General features: G+C 44.1%; 2 protein-coding genes across 2 annotated transcripts; both read left to right on the top strand.

The window, feature by feature from the left end:
• Nucleotides 1–1,145: 1,145 nt before the first annotated feature.
• On the top strand, nucleotides 1,146–2,006 carry LOC126876343 (uncharacterized). Its single transcript, XM_050639177.1, has one exon. It carries the CDS (start codon nucleotides 1,146–1,148, stop codon nucleotides 2,004–2,006), a length of 861 nt encoding a protein of 286 aa, XP_050495134.1.
• A 5,467-nt stretch (nucleotides 2,007–7,473) lies between these two features.
• LOC126876342 (uncharacterized) lies at nucleotides 7,474–9,647 on the top strand. Its single transcript, XM_050639176.1, has 3 exons — nucleotides 7,474–7,629; nucleotides 7,707–7,848; nucleotides 8,092–9,647. Exons 1-3 carry the CDS (start codon nucleotides 7,474–7,476, stop codon nucleotides 9,645–9,647), a joined length of 1,854 nt encoding a protein of 617 aa, XP_050495133.1.
• Nucleotides 9,648–19,799: the final 10,152 nt, after the last annotated feature.

Raw genomic sequence — 19,799 nt, 5'->3', positions numbered from 1 at the left:
CTCTCCTCGACTCCGGTCATTCTTCTCCTCCTTCCTTCCCATCTTCTCCTGACCTCCACCGCCCTTTCCTTAGAAAGCCAGCATTTCATCGCCTTTGTACAAAAGTCATGAAACCTGTTCCACAGCTGCTCCTCTGCTGCCATCTTCTCAACGACTCGGTTCTCCAATTGAAAATCTTCACCGATCTCGACCTCCAACTCCGTTCTCTCCTCCGTCCATCTAAGGCACCAAAATAGCACATGCTCGGCGTCATCCATCACCGCACCACAATCCCAACAGCTGGTGTGAGACTCTTTGCCGATCTTATGACGGTGTTACGCCATGCGGCTTGCCATAGATCATATTCTTAACTGTCGGTCGCGGCACTATAATGTCGCAGACGGATCGTCGCGGCTGCCCGGCAAAACAAACATTGTAGTGGCAAGCGCATGGTTCATTAAGCAGGGCGACCTCCAGAAACGTCGATTCGTAGCCGTTATTTTATCTGGCGTAAAAGAATGTGGCGTGATCCGAAGGTAGTGGGGGTCGCCTTCCAGAAAAAATCAGAACGTTTCGAGAAGCCAAACAGTCAACACACATCTTATATCGCGCATTACGTAGTCACATTTTCTTTTTGTTGTTCCATTTATATCTTTCTAGTTAATAAGTTGTTGCAATAAACATTAATTTAGTTGTGTTAATTTTGTGAAATTTCATTAAACTACCCTTATTATCATAATCGAAATAAGGGAATCGATCAGTTCGTGGCGTCGATTGTTTAATCGTAACGAGAACTTACAACTCTCGTTGACGTGATATCTCGCGATCTCGTCTCTCCGCGAATGATCGAAACATTTTGGTCCTTCGAGCCGGATTACGTGCCAGTGAAGAGTGCACTTACCAGTGACCACACAGTGCCACGTGACTTTATCAAAACCAGCAGCGGAAGCAGGAGCATCCACTACAGCGAAACCAGTGACGTCAGGCGCGTCATCTTCGAGGAAGCACATCCCATTGGCAAGGGAACGCAACCACGCAGCCTTCCGTCGCAGCTGGACAATCATCAACGCAACGAATTTCACAACTTAACATACACGCGACCTCACGCCGCACGACAGTAAGGTAAGCTCGTTCCTTATTTCGACCATCTCCTATCCTCGGCAACGATGACGAGCGAAGACCAACTCATCTCCCTGCGTCGAAGACGAGGCTACTGTAGCGGCCGATTCACATATTTATCGAATCGACTGGACGAGTACGAGCAATCTGAGAGTCAGCAAAATTCCTTATTAAAGAATTACGAGAAACAACTGACCGAAGTTGCGAGTCAATTCGAAGCGATTCAACTCGAATTAGAAGTATTGGACGAGGGGGAACAAGCGCGCGGCTTCGAAATAAGGGATCAGTACGTCGCGGTAGACACAAGGCTACAAAATCTTCTGAGGAACGCGCAAACAGCTTCGCCGTCGACATCCATAAACCCTCCAACCTGTGCATCATCTGCAAGTTCAAATCCGATATCCATTAAATTACCAGATCTTCGGCTCCCTACCTTTGACGGAAGCTTAGAAAAATGGAACACGTTTTATGATACTTTTTCCTCCACTATCGATAAAAATCCTAGTCTCACTGACATACAGAAATTCCATTACCTGCAGTCCGCCCTGCAAGGAGAAGCAGCCGATTGTTTAAACGCGTTACCCCTTAGTAATGTAAACTACAGTCAGGCTATAGCCGTTCTCAAGGAAAGTTTCGAATGTCCACGATACACAGCTTTCAGTCACTGCATGGCAATAATTGATTATCCAAGGATAACCAAGGAATCTCCAACGGAATTAAGGCGCTTAGTCCACACATTTAAACAACACATATATGCATTGAACAAATTAGGAGAATCCTACCCCGATACCAGTGCTATGCTCAACAGCCTCATCCTCTCGAAAATACCACTAAGCAATGGGTGTCGCTGTATAAATATCCTTTTCCTATGTTTTCTACGAATACAGAGTTTCCTTCTAATGGTGTAATATTTATTTGCGCGGATACTATTCCGGCAAAGAGGAGCGTCGACCTGGAAAGTAAGGTTTTAAACGATTACCGTGTATCTTTTTGTCTTGAATCAGATAGTATGGAGTACATACTTTATCAATCGTGTACGGTCCTAACCATTCCACATCAAGTTTATGCCTTTTATGATCGTTATGTATTAAAACAGAGTCTCCTTCTTTGAAAACTGATTGAGGTTTTATAATTTTACGTTTTTGATCGCGCTGATATCGCTGTTTACTTTTGATCAATGTTTCGCGAGCGTGTCGGAGTCTAGAGTCCCATTCCTTTTTGCGGAACGTGACTTCGTCTGCGTACGTGCGTTGGGGATTCTTGGATATTGTGGAGGGAAGATTGGCTTGGTGTCCGAATGTGAGTTCGAATGGCGTGTAACCAGTAGAGTCGTGTATCATTGTGTTATATGCAAGGCATACAAAGTTAAGTTGATCGTCCCATTCTTCATCCGAATTTCGCTGTATCGATTTTAACATGTCTGTTATTACTGCGTGTGTCCGTTCTAACGATCCGTTACTTTGTGGGTGGAAGGATGTCGTTTTGATATGTTTGATTTTGAACGCGTCTTCGTACTGTTGCATTAAACTAGATATAAAATTCTGTCCGCGGTCAGTTAATATCTTTTTTGGAGCGGAAAAGATGTAAATGTAATGATTCAAGAGTGCGTTCCAAATTGTTTCCGTTTGCTGAGTTTTTAGTGGTACGAGTATTAAATATTTTGTCAATTCGTCACGTATGGATAGAATGTACTGATTGCCTTTTTTCGTCTTTTTCAGTGGGCCTAATAAGTCCATAGCAATTTTATCGTTTGGTTCGAGGGGTGTGTCGGTGATACAAGGTTCTTCGCGCGGTCTGATACGTGTAGTTTTAGATGTTTGGCAGGAGTCGCATGATTCTATGTGTTGTTGTATACGTTTCATCAAATCTGGTACTCTGTGCCGTTCACGAATGCGGTCGTATGTCTTTTGTATACCGGGGTGTCCTACTAAATCGTGATTTTCTTTCAATAATTCGTCTATTTCTTCGTCGCTATATGTTTGAATTGGTTCCCATGCAAAATTTAATTCTTTTACGGTGTCGTTCAGGAATAGTAAAATTTGTTTGATCGCGTTCTTTTCGGTCTCTGTGAAACTGTCGTCGCCTATACCTATCTTTTCGTTTATATGAATAATTTCGTTTAATTTAGTTAACCATTCGATTCTGTCGTAATTTCCTAGCTCTGTTTTGGATAATTGATAGAAAGATTTACGGTTCGGAGTCATTTTGAGAATTTTGGGTAACGCGTCGGTAGATTTTTCCCAATCGTGATATTTTTTATCGAGTTCTATGTTCAAATTTTCGCGTCGTCTGGTCAGAACATGTATTCTAGATAGTGCGTCGGCTGCAGTATTATCTTTTCCTTTCGTGTATTCTATGTCGTATTCGTATTCTTCTAGTTTTAATCGCCATCTCATCAAGCGTGATGAGGGGTCTTTGCAATTCTGTAACCATTTTAGTGCTTCGTGATCGGTTCGGATGAGGAATTTCCGTCCTAACAGATATTGTCGGAGGCGTTTCACGGCCCATACTATTGCTAAAAGTTCTTTTTCTGTAGTGGAATAGTTTCGTTCCGGTGGGTTTAGAGTTCGCGAGATATAACAACATGGATGTCCGTCCTGTGATAAGATTGCACCTATACCTTCGTTACTGGCGTCAGTCGTTAATGTGAATGGTTTCGCAAAGTCTGGGAATTTTAGTACGGGTGATGAACAGAGTTTGTTTTTTAATGTCTGGAATGCTTCCTGGGTTTTATCTGTCCAATGAAATGGTGTCTCCTTTTTTGTAAGTTCGGTCAATGGTTTCGCGATCTTAGAAAAGTTTCTGATGAACTTACGGTAATAACCTGCTAGTCCTAAGAACGATTTGATGTCTGTGGGATTACGTGGCTGTTTGAAATTGCTAACGGCTTCTAATTTTTTGGGATTTGGCTTTACACCTTCGGCGGTTACTATATGTCCAAGATATTCTAATTCTGGTTTGAGAAATTCGCATTTGTCCGGCTGTATTTTGAGTCCGAGTTCGCGTAGGCGTTGCAATACTATCGCGAGGTTGCTATTGTGCTCTTCAATCGACTGTCCGAATATTATAATGTCGTCTAAATATACGAAGCAATGTTTATTTATGAGTCCTCTTAGCGCGGTATCCATCATGCGTTGAAATGTTGCAGGTGCATTCTTTAAACCGAATGGCATCCTATTGTAATGATAGTGTCCTTGTGGTGTGGAGAATGCTGTGTACTTTTTAGAGTCTATGTCCATTGTGATTTGGTGGAATCCGGAGGATAAATCGAGGGCTGAGAAGAATTTTGCGTTGCCTAGTTGGGATAGTATGTCGTCTATGTCAGGTAATGGATATGCGTCCTGGTCAGTTAGTTCGTTTATTTTTCTGAAGTCTATTACAATTCGCCATTTCTGTTTCCCTGAGGCGTCTGCCTTTTTTGGTACTACCCAGACTGGTGAATTGTAAGGAGAATCGGATGGTTCTATAGTGTTCTTTTGTAGCATTTCGTCCATTTGTCGTTTGATTTCTTCTTTATGGCATTCAGGCGGTCGGTAAGATTTTGTGTTAATGATTTTATTTTCTTTTAACGTTATTGTGTGTTTAGCAAGATTAGTGCATGGTAATAAGTCGGTCTCTAGATTGAATACGTCGAGGTAGAACAGCAATATCTTTTCGATTGGTTCACGGAGGGTTTTCTCTATATGCGAAAGTCTAACTAAATCTTTAAACGTGGAGACTTGATCGTACGTATTTGAATTTTCGATAAAATTAGTCATTTTGGCTGGGCACTCACCACCATTGATAAAGCATATCGTTGTCGGTTTTCCTTCCAGGTAGACTGTTTTTGACACTGCTTGTTTTGGAGGTACGTCGTTTTCCTGTTGCAATAAAAGTATATTATTGTCAAGTTTTAATTGTTGATTCGAGAGTTCAAATTTGAATTTAGATAGAGCTGGCAAACCGAGTATGCCGTCTTCTATAATTGGAAAGTTGTCTTCTACCACAAAAAATTCTAGAGTTTTGCCAAATAGTTTTATCAAAGCGTGTTCGTTGGTTTTAAATTTAGAGTGTCCCATCGAGAATTTCCGTTCTTTTGTTATTCTTGGTCGTAATACGCATCTTCGCTTGAGTATATTAATTCCTGCTCCGCTGTCAATGAGGAATTTATGTCGCTGTCCGTCGGATCGTAAAAGTGCTGTGGGTAGTCTTCCTGTTGTGGCGTTAACTCGTAGGTCTGGTCTATTGGTTCCTCTATTTCTTCCTTGTGTGTCTCGAGATTGTGGACTGCTGGTGGTTTCGGAAATTGGCTGGGTGTTCGAAAATTTTTACATTGACTGGAGACATGTCCGATTTGGTTGCATTTGAAGCATTTTAATTGTGTCCTTTGGGCAAGTGGTATTTGTTCGGTTTGTCGGAAGCTTCTTGGCATTGGATTGGGTGTTGGAGTTGGTTTTTTAGTGATCGGATTAGGATTATTGGTTGTTAGTCGTTGCTGCTCGGGAAGTCGTAATCGTTCTATTGGTTTTGGTCGTCGATTTCGATCTTCCCTGAAGAATCGCTCGATGTCGGTGGCTTTCTTTTCGGCTTCAAGGATATTGTATGGTGGATTGGCGAGTAGTAATTGTCCTATTTCGCCTTTCAAGCCTCGGATAAAATCGATCACGGAGTCTTTTAAAATCCTGTCGTTCATAGCTCGTCTAGTAATTTCGTCACGGTATTCGTTCGTTATACTGTATTGTAACTTATTGAGCGCTCTGCGGAACCTGATGATATAATTTTGCACACTTTCGTCGTGACGCTGTCTCGTTTCGCGTAGCTGGTCTTGATGTTCTCTAACAGAGTCTTGGGTGGCTACGTTTCGTCTTAGGGCATCGTACAGGTGTCCGTATTCGTATATCGGTATATTGCAGATGGCCATTGCGGCTTTACCCGCGATTTTCCCGATTTTGATCATTTTTAATAGTAGCGTGGGTTCGCTACACATGGCTCGTAATTCGCGTACTTCGCGTATGAATTCTTCTACTCCGATATTGTCTTCGCCGTTTAATTGCGGAATACATACTATCGCGTCTTTGGCCCGTAAGCTCGGAGGGGCGAATTGCGGTGGACGGTCTTCGTAAGAGGGATGGTTGCCTTCTTCTGTTCGAATTGGAACGCATGGTGGGGAAGTTCTATCTCTCGCGGCAACAGATTCGTCCATAGTAATAAGGGAGCCTAGTTCTGTAGTAGCGTCGCGTCCTATTTTTATTTTAGAGATATTTTTGCCTAATAGTTCTATTTCCGCTGCACGCTTCTTATTTTCACTGTCGGCCGTCCGTTGTGTCTCTTCTACACGTTGCGCAAGAATTTCAATTTGTTTTTGTATCACGTCGAGTATGGCACGAATCGAATTGTCCGTACCTCCGTTTGTAGAAACGGTTTCAATAGTTTCGACTTTGTCCTTTCGTGATGTGGGCATGATTCTAATTGAGCTTATTGAGTCTGAACTACTGTTGCTATTTGGACTCGAAGCGCTTGAGAAACTGGGTTTTCTCACACGGTATCGTGAAAATGAATCCAGATTTTTCAGCTTACCGTAGTAGCTATGACCGTTGAGGAGTCTCAGGGATGTTTCCTCTCTGGCTGGTTCTAGATTCCGAATCTTATTCGTAGGCTTGCTCTGCGCTGACCGTAGTCCTCTCGTCTAGTTTCACCGTAGTGGAACGTTGAAAGTTGCTGCAGGGCTTCGTAGTAGCAAAGATTCGCACTGGGTCCGTTGATCCTTCGATCTTCAATGATGCGCGTACGCCGAAATCGTAATTTCGTTTGCACTGAAGTGAATAGATCCTGGCACGGATCGCCAAAAATGTCGTGTAAAATTAAGGTAAAAATAAGGAACTTGTTAATTTCCGAAAAGGAGATTAAGTTCTTTTTATTTTTTACTCAATTTATACAATTTTTTCCGGTTCGCGATGATACACTTTCGATACTTGGATTAGTTAAGAGTTTTTTATTAGACTGACTGGATGATTTTGAAGGGAGCATTTATATTCTTCCATTCGTTGGAGTGGGAGAAGGTTTTGTTTATACTTAGTGTAAATTTCGGAGAACGGCTGGAGTGATCGAATGCCATTCAGGCGGCTGAGAACGGGTGGTGACCGGACGGTCACACGCGATAAGGCGTTCGGAATTTCGGTTTGTTATATACAGTTGCTCGAATTTCGTCTGTGACACTCGCGTCGATGTGTGTGGGACAAGTCAACCTCACGCAGCCAGACGAGCCTGGACTGCGTCTGCAAAAGACGCGATTCGGATGGGTAATCGGGGGGAGTCCAACTTCCCAAACCGCTACAAACATATTTCACACATCCACGACGACTTTACAAGCAGACCTCGCGCGGTTTTGGGAAATCGATGAAGGACCCTCAATTAAACATATCTCAGAGGCAGATCGACGATGCGAAGAACACTTCCAAGCCCACACCCGACGCACCAGCGAAGGACGATACATCGTCGCTCTACCTTTCAACGATCAGCTTCAGTCACTCGGATCCTCTAAAACGCTGGCGAGTAAACGACTCGCCTCACTCAATCGCCGATTCCAGCACGACAAACGCTTCGAATCAGAATATCGAACGGTAATACAGGAATACCTGGCGTTGGGACACATGACGAAGGTCAATGACAACCACTCCGACGACAACGGATACTATTTACCCCATCATGGCGTGACCAAAGCATCGAGTCAAACCACCAAACTCCGTGTAGTTTTCGACGGATCGGCACCAAGCACTACCGGAACCTCCTTAAACGATACACTTCACACAGGACCCAAGTTACAGGAAGATTTATTTTATATATTAATTAGATTCCGCGCTCATCAATACGTACTCACCGGCGACATCGAGAAAATGTATCGGCAATTCCTCGTACGACCAGAGGATCGGAAATATCAAAGGATATTATGGCGCAGCGCGAGTGGAGGAACAGAAACATATGAGCTTAACACTGTAACGTTCGGTTTATCCGCAGCCCCGTATCTAGCTATTCGGTGCCTCAAGCAACTGGCAGAGGACGAAGGACATCGATTTCCACGTGCAGCACAGGTACTGCAGCGGGATTTCTACGTCGACGACGCTCTCACCGGAGCCGAAACGAAGGACGAAGCCCTCACGCTCAGAACAGAACTCACCAATTTACTTCAACTGGCCGGCTTAAACATACGAAAATGGGCGTCAAACGATAAGGACTTATTACACGGACTTTCCTTAGAAAAAACAAATCACCAACATTTTTTGGGCGACTCGCAAACCTTGAAGACGCTGGGAGTGTTTTGGAATTCATCCGACGACTCTATTCTTTACTCGGTCGAAGTCAAACCCACGCCCTCTCGAGTCACGAAACGAATCATCAGCTCGGAGATTGCAAAAATTTACGATCCGCTCGGTCTGCTCGCACCGGTGATTGTTCGGGCCAAGATGCTACTTCAACGAATATGGTCGTCGAAAATCGATTGGGATGAATCACTTCCGATCGAGTTACATACAGAGTGGGAAAGGTACTATGCCCAATTACCCTTATTAAACAACGTCAGGTTCCCACGCAAGGCAATAATCGAGTCCGCAATGGAAATTGAACTGCATGGTTTCTGCGATGCCAGCGAAAAGGCTTACGGAGCCTGTGTTTATCTTCGAACCCTTAACACCAACGGCCGTGTTTGGACCCAACTTTTAACCGCAAAATCGAAAGTCGCCCCACTCAAGTGCCAGACCATTCCTCGGCTCGAGCTGAGCGGAGCACTCCTTCTTACGTCCCTGATGTCGACAGTACAACAAGCCCTATCACACAAAATTACTCGAACTATCTATTGGACCGATTCCACTATCGTCCTCCATTGGCTCAATACATCACCTCACACCCTTAAAACATTCGTCGCTAACAGAGTCTCCGAAATTCAAACAAAAACCAGCATCCGCGATTGGCGCCACGTTCCTACCGACGACAACCCCGCGGACTTAATATCACGCGGCCAAACACCCGAAGAGTTTCTGCGCCCAACCATCTGGCAGCACGGTCCTGCATGGCTCTACCAGTCGGAAGGCTATTGGCCGACATGGGCGCTAACACCGCAAATTGAAGTACCGGAGCAGAAGGGGGCGATTTGTCTGTCCGCAAACCCCGCCGATTACAGTTTGTTGCAAAGATATTCATCCTGGCCCAAGTTGATACGAATCATAGCTCGTTGCCTCCGTTGGAAACAGAAAAGGAACCGAGCGGCACCCCTAACCGTTACTGAATTACGCATAACGCACAATAAACTGATAAAATTGTTGCAAAACATCCATTTCTCCGAGGAAATTCGTACACTCCAAAAAGATCGGAACGCGGCGATAAAGGGTAAGCTCACGCGACTCAATCCGTTCATAGACAAGGAAGGAATATTGCGAGTCGGGGGTCGACTCAGTCATTCGTCGATGACCTTCGCCCAGAAACATCCCATAGTATTACCTAAGTCATCCGTTACAACACGCATCATAGACCACGAGCACAAGATCCACATGCATTCCGGAACGCAGGCTACGTTATAAGCAGTAAGACAAAGATACTGGCCCGTTGACGGTCGAAGTCAAGTATGGCGGGCGATCAAAGGCTGCGTCCGCTGCTGCCGCGCTCAACCACCGCCGGTAGAATACGTGATGGGTAATCTGCCGGAGGCGCGAGTAACGGAATCTCGCCCATTTACAAACGTCGGCGTCGATTACTGCGGGCCGTTCCACATCAAGGAAAAACGAGATCGTAACCGTCGTCAGATAAAAGTATACGTAGCCATTTTCGTATGCCTAGCAATTAAAGCGGTACACATCGAGCTCGTTGACGATCTCACTAGCGAAGCCTTCATCGCCGCTCTTCGCAGATTTATCGCTCGACGAGGGTATTGCTCCACCATCCATTCTGATAACGGCACCAACTTCAGAGGAGCAAGCAACGAATTACGAGAGCTTCACGATTTATTACAATCGGACGATCACAAGGAAAAAGTGACCGCATTTTTAGCCGACAAACAAATCGAATGGCGCTTCATTCCCCCTCATTCGCCGCATTTCGGTGGGCTATGGGAAGCAGCGGTGAAGTCATTTAAACGCCACCTCAGGCGTGTAGCCGGCAACGAGTTACTCACCTCTGAACAATTGAATACTCTTATCATAGAAATAGAAGCAGTCCTCAATTCCCGCCCGCTAACTCCTATCTCCACCGATCCAAATGATCTCCTAGTCCTCACTCCCGGACATTTTCTCATTGGCGATTCACTAATGTGCTTACGTGATTGAGATTTCAGAGACATTCCATCGAACCGACTCTCCAGATGGCAGCATATCCAACAGCTTAAACAGCATTTTTGGAACCGCTGGCATAAGGAGTATTTGAACGAGCTAACCAACCGCAATAAGTGGAGCAAGGGTGGACACGGCATCCAAAAAGGCACAATCGTCATCCTCAGAGAGGACAACGTTCCCTCCATGCATTGGCCTCTGGGCCGAGTTATCAAGGTTCATCCAGGCGCCGATGGTGTCATCCGGACAGCTACAGTTCAGACGGCAAAGAGCGTTTTGGATCGGGCCGTCAAAAGGCTTGTCCCACTGCCAATTCAACCCGATCTCGAGAAACCCGAACAACTAGCCACCGAGACGAACTAAGATGGGAACTTCAACCACATCTCGCTAATTTGATCGGTACCCTCTCAACGGGGGGAGGATGTTACGCCATGCGGCTTGCCATAGATCATATTCTTAACTGTCGGTCGCGGCACTATAATGTCGCAGACGGATCGTCGCGGCTGCCCGGCAAAACAAACATTGTAGTGGCAAGCGCATGGTTCATTAAGCAGGGCGACCTCCAGAAACGTCGATTCGTAGCCGTTATTTTATCTGGCGTAAAAGAATGTGGCGTGATCCGAAGGTAGTGGGGGTCGCCTTCCAGAAAAAATCAGAACGTTTCGAGAAGCCAAATAGTCAACACACATCTTATATCGCGCATTACGTAGTCACATTTTCTTTTTGTTGTTCCATTTATATCTTTCTAGTTAATAAGTTGTTGCAATAAACATTAATTTAGTTGTGTTAATTTTGTGAAATTTCATTAAACTACCCTTATTATCATAATCGAAATAAGGGAATCGATCAGTTCGTGGCGTCGATTGTTTAATCGTAACGAGAACTTACAACTCTCGTTGACGTGATATCTCGCGATCGCGTCTCTCCGCGAATGATCGAAACAGACGGTAACAGTTAAAGATACCGTGTCCCGTAAGGATCTGCATCGTATGGTAGTTGATCTTCCTCTTTCTTTTGTAGAAGATCAGCGAATCTTCTACCAGTCTCGTAGTTCAATTGTGGGGGTTGTGGAACGCCCACTCCAATCTCCACCTGTCCTCTGCCTCCGTCTCCAAATCCTTCATTTCTTCTTGCCCAACATGTGCCATTTCTTCAGGGCTCTCGTTGATCCGCCTCTTCACTTCATACTGCTTCCACCGCAACCATGCCTTGATGTAAATTGTCATGCTACCGGTAAGCACACACAGAGCCCCATGTGACACCGTACGGTAGGCGGTAGACGTACAGATCAACGCTGCCCTTTGCACGCTTCTCATGATCGACCTCTTTGTTTCTCTTCCCAGAGAGGAGGCCCATATCGGTGCGCCATTTAGTACCACAGACTTCCAGACCCCATAATACAGTCTCCTGACTAAATCGTTGGCCCCACCGACGTTTGAGAGTAGGCTCCGTATGGCGCCCAAGAACCGTTCCGCTTTATCACAAACTGCTTTGAGGTGGGAGGAGAATCTCCTAGCACTATCCAACACTACCCCTCGGTACTTCACAACACGGCTAGTGGATATCTCTCCCCCCCCTATCCCCCACGTCAACATTAAAAATCTTCGGAATCCTCTTCCTTGTTAAGAGGATAACCTCCGTCTTCTCCCGGTCCAGCGCCTCCAGCACCCTGTCATACACTAGATTCCACAGTAACGGTCCTAAGACCGACCCCTGCGTAGACGTTCCTCCTTACGACATCGTCCCGACAGTGTACCAATATTCTCCTTTCAGCCAGATAGTCCGCTAACAACTCCTGTAACCGTCCCGGTAGCCGTCTCCTTCGGATCTCCTCCATTATCCTCTCACTCCTTAGAGCGTTGAAGGTGTTCTTCACAATCAAGGGCGACCAGAACACACACCAGGCCCTTCCTTCTACACTCTTCAGCAACTGCGACGATCCTATCCAGGGCTTCAAGAGTCCCCCTCTTTCTCCTGAAGCCATACTGATCCCTATGGAATGGATCGTGACCATGCTTCTCTCTATGAGCATTGTCAGCGGCTGTATTTCGCATTAAAGTCCATAATCGCCGGTGCTCCTTTCCTCCCTTCCTTTATGACCCCTTCCAGTTCCTTCAAATAATCGTTGAACTGGTTCCTGCCCGTATTGGGGGAACAATACCCACTGACGCAAAGCACATCACCAACCCTGACCCCTACAATCCCTACATTTCTTATCAGCGCCTCGCTCGTCGCATGTTTTCCATTAAATAGGGTGACCCATACCGATGCATCCCCACCCTCGTCATTAAATAAATAAGGCAACTGCCTATAGGGCTCGGAGATGACCATTATGTCCACCCTGCTTTCACATACGCACTGCATCATCAGGTCTTGTGCAAGCCTGTACCTGTTCAGGTTTATTTGTAAGACACTAATTGGGCACCCGTCTATTCCTACCACCTAAGCGCACCATAGGGCACGCCAACGAACCCGTTACATGCCTTGCATTTATACCACCGTGTTTCAGACACATGGCGCGTCTCGGTTCTCTATCGCAATCTTTCATACTATGCTCAGCGCTGCCGCACCTCCTACACAACTTTCTGCCAGGACATGCAACAGTACACCTTGCCGCCACGTGCCCCAACATGTGGCACCTGTAACAGTGCCGAACATTAGCTAACTGCCTAACGGAGGCTATCGTTAGCCCAGTTCTCAATCTCCTTTCTCTCTCGTCACTAGGAACTCCACTCACCGGGAGGACAACTACCGCCTCTTGCGTGTCCCATGGTGCCGCCTTTATAGATTTAATTTCCACCTTCCCACTCTCCTCGATTCCCTAGTGTGGCCTGATTTCTTCCACCAGCTCTTCCCTGCTGGTGAGGGTGTCGATGTTTCTTGTTTGTAGAGTCGCCCTGATCACCAGAGCGGCCACCTCCATACTATCACTCAAGGCGGCTCTCAATTTAGCCGCCGCCTCGCTGACCACCACCGTCCTGTCGAATTCAATCAGGATGTGGCCCGCTCTCGTCCTACGAACCGCCGTGGCTCCCTCCAATGAACTCCTCGCCGCCATTATCCTCTTATACACCTGAAGCCATTTACAACCATCCTCTACCTTAATTAGTATGGCTTCCTTCCTCCTCCGGTTTCTTGGTACGCCTCTCTCTTCAGTACCAACTCGCCGGTTGCTTGCCGGGTGCACCATCGGTGTAGCTTGCTCTAAGCGAGCTGTCCTCTCCTTCCTCCTTTTTCTACCCTCACCCAACCTTCGGAGTCCTCGCTGTAGTCACCCTTTATCACTCCATTCTCCCTCCCACACGCCTCAGCGTATGTGCCCTCTCCTCTTCGGGGTCTCTTATACTCCTCAGCTCTGATACCTTCAGCCGGCGATAATACCTTTCTTTTTGAATATCCGCCCTTGGCTATCGTCACTTCCCTCTCCACCTCTGCCCTGTCTGCCCTTTTCACAACCTCGGCAGGCTCTCTCCTTCTCCTTCTTCTTCTTTCCTTGTGTTCCCCACACTGCTCCAAGGTAGATAGGATACCTTTCATCATGTTGCCTATCGCCCTTATCCCTTCATCCTTCTCTTTGTCCAACTTTCAACAGCCTCTCCAACACCATGTTGAACATTTTAACCATCCCTACCATGGCTTGTGTGAGCCCCTTCAACTCAGCCCTGGAGATCAGAAGATCCTCGTCGTCAGCATCGCTAATCTGCGTATCGTCTCTCGCACTATCCTCGACTTCGCTAGCCATAGCCGATCTCGTGGATTTCGCGCTGACGTTCCTCTCGACCACCCTCCTGGTCAACATTCTAGCGTAGGCCAGCCCTATCCCTGCTACGGGCGTACTGTGGTCGCTCCCTCTAGTCCCAAAGCACCCCTCCGATTCCTCAATCACTCCAACCTCCGTCCTTTCACTAATCAGGGCTCCTCTGAAGCCTCTTACTCGGTTTAAAGGGGCAGAAATCCTCACTTTACTCCCCCATCCTTCCTCGGAATAACCGAGATTATCACATTCTCATTCGGTTTCACGTCAGACATCATCCTCGGCTTCTCTCCTCCCGCTATCGTCTTCTTTAGTTTGCCCTTCTCCTTTTCCTTTTCCTTTTCCCCAGTAGCTATTACCGCACAAGGGGGTGCCTGGTGTTCCACCCCCCCCCCCGCCGTTCTTCCAGTAACATGATGACCGTCGGGTCGAGCCTGGTAAGCCACTCGTGTTCCCGACGGGGCCTGGGGGTTCCGAAACCTCCTGCGCCGTACGTTTTTTTACGTTAGACCGTCTGTCCATATTGTATGTAATAAGCAAGTCCATAAACATCGCCAGGTCGTCAACAAATAAGCCAAACAATGATTATATTTACAATAATTGTGCTATCTAATTTTCCCCTGTCAAACGCTTGCATACTGCTAAAGACCCGATGATGCGCGCCAAGAACGCCACAATATAGATAAATAACAACAATATATAATAAATAATGGACAATAAGTAATAAATACCATAAATCAATAAATAAATAATAAATAATAAATAATAAATAATAAATAATAAATAATAAGTAATAAATAAATAAAAATAAATAAATAAATAAATAATTTAAATAATAAATAATAAATAAATAAAACGAATAAAACAATTACTAGTTAATCAATATAAAGTTATAAATAAAGAAGTAAAATAAACTAAAAGAATAAATAAAATAACAAAATATTATAATATTATAGCGGTGCTTATATCCAACCGTTACATACTCCAACCTACTAATCACCACGTAACTCCTACAGCCCCCTCATTATTCGGCACCCTATTAGTTATTTATTTATTCCAAAGAACCTTGTTCGGCTCGTGTCACAATAAATAAATGGCCAAATAAATATTATAAGTATAAGAACCCTGGCCGGCCCGACTTTATTCCTTAAAAATAGGGACTTACAACGTGTCGACTCACACGACATGCTCACGTTATTGTTTATTTATTTGCAGTTATCCACTATCGCGTATGTATATAAGCGACTAATTACCGTGACGCGTGGATCTGCCATTATAGTCGATGGGGTCTTGTCTAGATGTTTATTTGACTTTATCCGAGGTCGCTAATAACGGATAAATTCAAATTAACGATTACTAACCGTACTTTTTGTTTCTTGCACACTTCCTATTACATCCTCCACTTACTTATTCTTGTTCAGTGAGGATATTATCACCCCATTACGCACAAACGTCTTGTTGCTCACCTACTCAATCATCATACATGCCAACTCTATTTCCATTTCCACACACTCACTCTCCCCCGCATCACCCAACACTATTTCACTCCCATGCATTCTCCTGCCACCTCAGTCCACTCATACCTCTCATTTCATTTCACTACTTCCTTACAATTATTATTACACTACACTTCCCGCCTCATTGACCCATTACACCCTATAACAATCACACCCATCTCAAACGCTCCTACGTCCTCGTACATATACTCGGCTAGCGGGAGCAACCCGTCAACACATCCGCTCTCCATCGCGTCCTAAACCGAAGACTTTGTTGTGAGGTCCTAGGCGCCTTGGCAGCAACTGGTCTCTTCGCATCTTTCTTTCTCTTGTGTTCGACTTCAAGGGCGATTGGTGGCATTGCCCGCAACCGTGGTTGCCTTTCTCTGCCTTGTTTTCAGACTATGACGCCATTCCTGTAGGCGTTCTTCCAGGATCCTCATTAGTGAAGGCCCGAGCTCTTTGAATTTCCTCTCGAAACAGGGGAACCACTATTTCGTTTAGGATAACAGAGGTGGTTTAATGAATGTAACACTGTATTAACAGGTTAACATAGAACAATATATTTTACAATAATCTGATGAAGATGTTACAGAAATTTGACTCGACTTTGATCTCTAGATAAATTCGTTTGCTATTGGTCTGATATGTTCGGTGTGTCACGTTTGACTCGTCAGAAGGAACTGCCCGCCCTTCGATTATTTTGGTCTTTTCTGGAAGGCGACCCCCACTACGTTCGGATCACGCCACATTCTTTTACGCGAGGTAAAATAACGGCCACGAGTCGACGTTTCTAGAGCTCGCTACTTGGCGACAACTATGCTCTCGTCGATACATTGTATATGATCCGGCGGGCAGATAAGACGATCTGCCTGCGACGTTGTAGGACCGCGAGCGACGATTAGAAAACACAGTCTGTGGCAAGCCTCGTGGCGTAACAGTAGGAGAGGGCAAGGAATGGCTTCAGGTGTATAAAGATCTCATGGTGGCGAAGGATGTTCTTAAGGAAAGCTCGGGCATTCGTAGAACAAGAGCTGGGGACATCTTGATAGAAATGAGGGCTGGCAGCGAGGTGAAAGTAGCTGCCAATAAGATAAACGAACTTATTGGCGACAAGGTGCGAGCAACGCCTTTACAAGACAAGGTACATGAGCGAGTACCGTGCATTCTCCTAATGGACACACCCGGCCTTTCCTGATTGCTCTTTCCGCAAGACCTCGATCTCCTTCTCTAGTACCTCCACCCGCATCTTCGCCATCCTGGCAGCTCCAGTGCCGTAGGCGGGCCCTGTTAGAGTTATTAATCTGGAGCAATGAATCTAAACAGAATTTAAAGAGCTACGTGAGGCAAGCTATAGAAAAACATGGATTTAACAGAATTAAACAGAATTCGCTATTAAAGCAACAAGTGCAAGAAATATCAGCCATGCTACAACTTATCAGCAGCGCACTAATGCAAAAATAAATCAATGGATATATTAAAGATAAGAGCATGGGACGCTAATGGGCTACAAAAGAGAATACATGAAATAAAAACATTTTGTATAATACATTATACAACAAATAGAGTTACATAAAAATATCACACTATACTGTATGCTCATCAGGAAGAGCACATGGAGGTTCAGCAATAATAATTAAGAATAACATTAAACACTACCTCCATAGCCAAATTAATCAGGGTCACGTATAAGTTACAACCGTCTCAGTACAAACAAATACAAATTCTTTCCAAATTTGAACATTGTACGCATCATTAAAATATAAAATAACACTAGAATACTGGAAGTACACTCTCAGAGTAATATTAGGAGTAACCTTAAGGTCAGCTGACGAGCTAACTCACTTATCAACAGAACTCAATAAAACACTGGATGTGCTTGACTTTGCAGTCACAAATGATACAGATCTAAACAAACTAAGAATATCAGGAAACCTAAGACTCGTCTCTGATCATACTCCAATAATAATTGAATATAACGCAAACGAGTCTTTTGCAGTAAGTCAACATCACTCTGCAATAAAACAATTATTTAGGCAATGTACTAGTAATAACAAGACACCAGATGAAGTTGAGTAAGCATTTAACAGAACTCACACAAGTAGTGGAAGCAACCACGAATTGCAAATCAACAACCAGACAAAACAAATTAATACCGAATGAAATTCTGGAAAAAATTAAATGTGAGAAGGAAGCAAAAGCGATTTGGCAGAAACACGAAATATCAGCAAATAAAAAGGTCCTGAGCGAAATAACAAAAACGTCAAAAAGGCTATAAAGGATACAATGATATGGAATTCTCGAAATATCTAGACTCACTTTCACCCCACGAGGACACCAATTACTCACTGTGGGAAACTACGAAACGGGCTTTCGAGAAGAACTCAAATAACGAGAAAAGCCCAATAAAACTGATTCCAGCAATTAAAAACCCGAATGCGATATGGGCAAGGGAGACCGAAGCATGTAGACCATTTGTACAAAACATTATTTTCATGCGAAAACAACAAACATATCGAATGAAAGCAGCCAAACAAACACGGATAATGCTGTTGCAGCTGATGGTAGCTATTCTGTATCATACCAACCACAAATTTTTTTAATTTTTGTAGATATTGTTAGACCTTTTTAATTTTCACTTTTTTAAACTCTTTTATTTTTGATTCGTTTTATTTCTTTTTTAATGTCCATGCGAATATAGCAATTATTGTTGAGCGAGTTGTATTGTGTGTATTGTGTGCAGTGCATGTTATTGCGTGTGTAATGCACTTACTGCGTATTGTGTATATTGTGGTCGTAGTGTACATCATCATCTTTTCGTAGTCTATTGTACAATGTCATACTTTTGACACACTTGCCGATATGCACTTGCGTTACGTGAAAAATCTCCGAATAGAATAGAATACAAAGAACAAGTATATTACGTAGAATCAACCAAAATTTATTAGATGCAAGTACATTAAAATCTGTGAAGTCCGACTATTCAACAAGATGATTCAGACTTTGGGTATAGAACATCGCAGCGTGTTTAGCTAAAACATGGATTATGCTGCAGAAGAAGATACCAACAACCATATGGATAGCATTGAAGAAATAAAAGCTACACCCGTACAGTTTTCGAAAAGTTCAAGAATTGAGTGCGGAAGATTTCCCGAGAAGAGAGAATTTTACAGATGGATGTCTCGCAAAATTTAGTGTAACTGTAATTTTCCTGCGAGAATATTATTTACGGACAAGGGCTCATTCAGTAAATATGGAACGGTGGATATGCAGAATGAACATTTCTCGGCAAGTGAAAATCCAGACGTGTTAAGAATCAAATCCGCAAACGTAATTTCTAGCAAATACTCGAATAGGAATTTTAAATGATAGAATCGTTGGCCCAGTTATTTTATTTTCCAAACTTTTGGAAAAATTTATAACAAAGGAACATAATTTCCCGAGACAGTAACGCAGATGACAGCTATGGAAAGCTGTCTTCTTTTGTCGCTAACTGATTATACCAACCTGTCTTCTGCCTTTAAAACCGATAATTTGAAATCACTTTTCTTGTACTATCGTGATACCTGTCACGTCAACGTTAAAAATCTTATATGGTCGAAATTTATGCTTGTCTACAAGGTCATGAAACGGATGAAAAAATTTTACCAACATTGACCTTGTTAAGTTCCATGGCTCGTGCGACTGAAGCGGATTTTGCTGCACGAAGGGATAATTCAAAATACTGTTTCATAAAATTAGTTAACCAAACTTCTGCTAAGGAAAGCATCGAGGAAAACTGGAAACTCATGTTTTGTTTCTAATATAACAGCGAAACAGTTTGACGCTGCGAAAACAAACCTGCCCTCAGGTGACCATTAACAATATAACAATTCCTAACAAGGATTCAGTCAGATACCTGGGCATGACTCTCGACAGGAGACTAACATGGAAACAACACAACATAGACCAATCGAAGCAACTCAAGGCTAAACTCAAAAAATTCTACTGGTTCGTTGGTCGACGTTCTAATCTAAGCACGCAGAACAAAATTACACTCTATCGGATTATACGGAATCCAACTATGGGGAACAGCAAGTAATTTCAACATTGAAATAGTTTAACGCTTCCAGTCGAAAACTCTAAGGTCCCTAATAGATGCATCCTGGTATGTTACCA

This window comes from Bombus huntii, unplaced genomic scaffold, assembly GCF_024542735.1.
Source record: "Bombus huntii isolate Logan2020A unplaced genomic scaffold, iyBomHunt1.1 ctg00000072.1, whole genome shotgun sequence".
Classification (NCBI taxonomy): Eukaryota; Metazoa; Arthropoda; class Insecta; order Hymenoptera; family Apidae; genus Bombus; species Bombus huntii.
The sequence above is the reverse complement of the archived record's forward strand: the minus strand, read 5'-3'. Positions and strand labels throughout refer to the sequence as shown.